General features: G+C 42.5%; 1 protein-coding gene across 1 annotated transcript; it reads left to right on the forward strand.

The window, feature by feature from the left end:
* Positions 1-228: 228 nt before the first annotated feature.
* atpv0e2 (ATPase H+ transporting V0 subunit e2) lies at positions 229-2,880 on the forward strand (the record flags this gene model as incomplete). Its single annotated transcript, XM_084466122.1, has 4 exons — positions 229-332; positions 925-972; positions 1,528-1,626; positions 2,295-2,880. 3 exons carry the CDS (start codon positions 229-231, stop codon positions 1,619-1,621), a joined length of 246 nt encoding a protein of 81 aa, XP_084322248.1. The 3' UTR covers positions 1,622-1,626; positions 2,295-2,880.
* Between the last annotated feature and the right edge of the window lie 1,321 nt (positions 2,881-4,201).

A 4,201-nucleotide genomic window follows, 5' to 3' on the forward strand; every position in this document is an offset into this window, starting at 1 on the left:
TCCAATCGCTGCTTCACTAATTCTGACAGACATCCGGGAACACTAATCAATGGTAGGTTTTAGAATCTATTCGTCCAATCAAATATCCCATCCTTGTTGTAGGCGGGTCGTGTGAGACGCACTTGCTGGCCGAGAGAGGCCATTGATGCGTCTAATTCTAACTCGACCAATTCACCGTCATTTTATTGTTTCCTAAATACACAACAATATTAACCACTGGTTGAAACAATGGTTTCCCACTCGCTTGCACTGCCGATGATCTGCTTCACCACGCTCTGGGGGCTGGTGGGGATCGTTGCACCATTCCTCGTGCCAAAAGGACCGAACCGGGGGTATGTACCGTTATCACGCAACTGATAACCACTCCGAGTATTCATTATAAGCGTCTCGTTTTTCCTTTTTACTTGACAGAAGATGGTGTCTAAGATATTAGCCTATTTGTATGTCTGTGCAATTAACCCTTCCTGGTTGCTGTGGTCGTGATGGAGCTGAAGGCGGTGGTGGTGATGTGATGAAGGCCTAATGCGTCATCTTGCATCCTTATCAGTAAAATGTGCTAAAAGACAAGACCTTGATTACTGAGGTAGATAGATATAAAATATATAAAATATCCCACACTGAGAGTGAAGTGAGGTATAATGATGTTTAACAATGCTACTCTGCGGTGAGCACGTTATTTATTTTATTATAAAGGCATATTACGTTCACTGCGTTAATGCATTGTAAATATTGCATTTGCTGACGTTTTTTAAAAAACACGTTTGTTCTTTACATTTTGTGTAATGTGTCTGTTTGCTTTGGCATTGTAGAGTGAACGAGTGAGTGAGTGCGCAGGTGTATGTGTGAGTTGTTGGATGTTAAAAATAAATCTATACTTTATTCTTATTTCAATTAAATTCCTTTATTTTCTGTTCATATCCCCAGGGTCATCATCACAAGTCTGGTCCTCACAGCTGTCTGTTGCTACTTGTTGTGAGTAAAGGGGATTTCATATTTTGAAATGGTGAACTTGGCGTTTTAAACCCAACATCGGGGCAGGGTTGTCTAGTGGTCAGCTGGCTCCTACCTTGACTGGGCCCAATTTCCCACTAATTTCTGATCAAAGCTCTTCCCTGAATGGCTCGGGCAATCCAACATGCCTATTAATCACAGGTGTGTGAATCCAACCCCATGGCAGAGAAACATATGGCGATAGCAGAGAGGGAGGGAGCATTTCTTTGGCTTGTTTATCTTTAATATCTTGCCCTCTTCTGCTCTTTTCTTCTCGCTCTCTTTATACTTAAATCGTACCCAGAGCAGCTTTAATATATAATAATAATAATAACAATAATAATAATAATAATTTTGGTCTGTTCTATTCTGGACTGGTCTGGTCTGATCCGGTCTTGTCTGGTGTAGTCCTACTCTGGTTTGGTAATGTCTACCCTGGTCTAGTTCTGTTCTGGTCTGATCTAGTCTGGTCTAATCAGATCTGCTCTGGTCTGATCCGGTTCTGGTCTGATCTGGTCTTTGTCCTTTCCTCCTCAGTTGGTTGATAGCAATTCTGGCCCAGACCAACCCTCTGTTTGGCCCTCAGCTGAAGAATGAAACTATATGGTACTTACGTTACTTCTGGGAGTAAAACAGGTGAGTCTATTCCAAGCTTTAAGTAACCATTAATTCATCCACAAATGGGTTCATTTATTAGTTTATGAATGAGGTTATTAGTAACCTGACATTTGCAGATGTGTATGGACTGGAACCTCTCTCGATTTCTAAAGGGTGTTATCAACAGGCACAGACCAAAATGCCTCTGTTCTCAATTGTAATGACCTACAACCAATCAGAGCAACACAATCTTGGTTGTTGCCTCAATGGCTCTCCCATAGGGTGCTCCTCTGTTACGTAATCGTATTAATCACGTTAGATAAACGGTTGTGATTGGCCTGTCCCGGGCCAGGTCTGCTGAAATGGGGGGGGAGGCAAGTAGCATATTCCAGAGCAAATAAAACACAAACTTGCACATTCATCTGGTTCCAAGGCTAGTTGTAGTATTAGTTTATTTTTTAATTTATTAAATCGATCATCCATTTATTAGTTAGGGCATTAATTAATTCATAAATCTTTTATGCATTAATTCATTTATCCAAACATTAATTCGCCCATTCATGAATGGGTTCAAGTGTGTGAAATAGATCCATGAGCAAAAATAGAACAAAATTAATATTAACAGTTATATCTCTCTCTCTCTCTTTCTCTTTCTTCTTCTTCTTCTCCTCCTGTATGTTTCTATCTATCTATCGATCCATCCCCAGGGATACCAGGTATTAAAACCCCGGAACCATCTGTCGTCATGCCGGTCTTGGGCATTCCAGAGGAAGCCCCTCCCCCTCATCCTCAACACATCACAGCCCTCCCGCTTGGTACTGACATCGCCTGTTACCGTCATTCCCCTCACACTTCCCCTGAAGGTCCTCACAACGTTGTTGTGAATATTGCAGGAACATTCTTAGTGTAGTGTATGGATGTCACCAGCCAAGGTTGTGTATAGGATGTTAATGTGTTTCTTTGTGGATGGTGTGTGTTTTTAAGAGTTCTACATACAGTCCATAGTGTGTTTCTTAGCCCGGTGAACGTATTCCGCGTACCTATTTTGAAACGTATAGTGTGTTATTTTGTTTCCGTTCTTTTGTTTACATTTGTGTTAGCATGTCGCTATCATCAGGGAACTTCTTTTTTGTTTTTATTAAATTTTTTGTATTTATTCAGGCGCTCACATGAGCTAGAGATGTTCATGCAGTCTGACTTACAGGATGTGTGTATGTCAGTGTATGTTGGTTCATATGCATGTGTGTGTGTGTGTGTGTGTGTGTGTGTGTGTGTGTGTGTGTGTGTGTGTGTGTGTGTGTGTGTGTGTGTGTGTGATATGTTACCAAATGTGTGTGTGTGTGTGTGTGTGTGTGTGTATGACGTGCATGGAAAGTGTTTATCTGGTAAATGTTTGGACCCAAGCCGTCAGAATCTCGCGGAGCCGGCATTTCTCTTTCACCCCCCTCCAGGTCATGTTATTATTGGTCCCTGTTGCCATGGAGATCCTACTGACCCCCCCAGTTACTGGTAAAAAGTAAAATTCTGAAATCCCATTTGACCCCAACTTGGCTATAGCTGTGATGACAGGATAGAGATGCGATTGATAATAACAAATTATCTACAACTACCAATGGCAGTCAGCATTGGGGTCCAAATAAGGTCAGCAGTTATTTAATATGACAGGGAACACATAGGAGGAGGTTGACTGCTTTAGAAGACCTCTGTGTCAGTTACACCAGCAACTGGGAGTTAACATCAGACACCTGACCATCCCTAGCCTGGAGTCTGTTAATGGTAAAATAAATCCACCAGATGCACTCGGCATAAGAGCATTTGATGGATACAATAGGCTAATGCCTCTGCAACATGCCAGGGATAAATTTCCTCTAGCAACCGGTACACTATATTTAGCTTAATGCTTGGTAGCTGACTCTCAGTGTTAGCTAGCACCCTCCATAACCCTATTCCAGGATTGTTATACATGTACATCCCTTTGGACATAGCTCGCTTGAGGCAGCCATGGAGTTTCAACTCCACCAAGATCTGCCCACGAGCATCACAGCCGCCTCCAACCCCCACCCACACACACTCCCACCACCACAACTACTTACCACCCACCTGCTCCTCTCGAAAACCACCTTTGCTTCAGCCAAAAATAATCTAAAAATCAATATATACAGCTACTTCTTAGAAAGACCAAATTGTGTTCTATCTTTTCCGTTAATTTCCGTTGGCCCGTAGTTGTGTTGGTGACATTTTGTCCCAGAGGGATTGCCCGCGCCTCCCCTACCCTTCTCCTCTGTTGTCCTCCGACCATGGAGTGACCATGACAAAGTATCCCCCCCCACCCCCCCATCTGTGCAGTGGTTTACACAAGGACATGAGATACTGTACTGTCTGTGAAGTCTGTCCGCTACTGTGCCACATTTGGGTGGGGTAAAGGTTAGTTTGTCCAAAGCAGAAAAATCTTGCGCCTTTTTGTTTAGAAATGAAAAACCTGCCTTTATATTTTGGACGGTTTTAGTGTGTATGAATGTCTTGTGTTTAGCTGACAACTGGAGCGCTGTCGATCCTTTTAAAATTAAATCCTGGACTCATAAAGGTATTTGTAATTTTGTTGTGGTCACCATGG

Source organism: Micromesistius poutassou, assembly GCF_964030765.1.
Source record: "Micromesistius poutassou genome assembly, chromosome: 3".
NCBI lineage: Eukaryota > Metazoa > Chordata > Actinopteri > Gadiformes > Gadidae > Micromesistius > Micromesistius poutassou.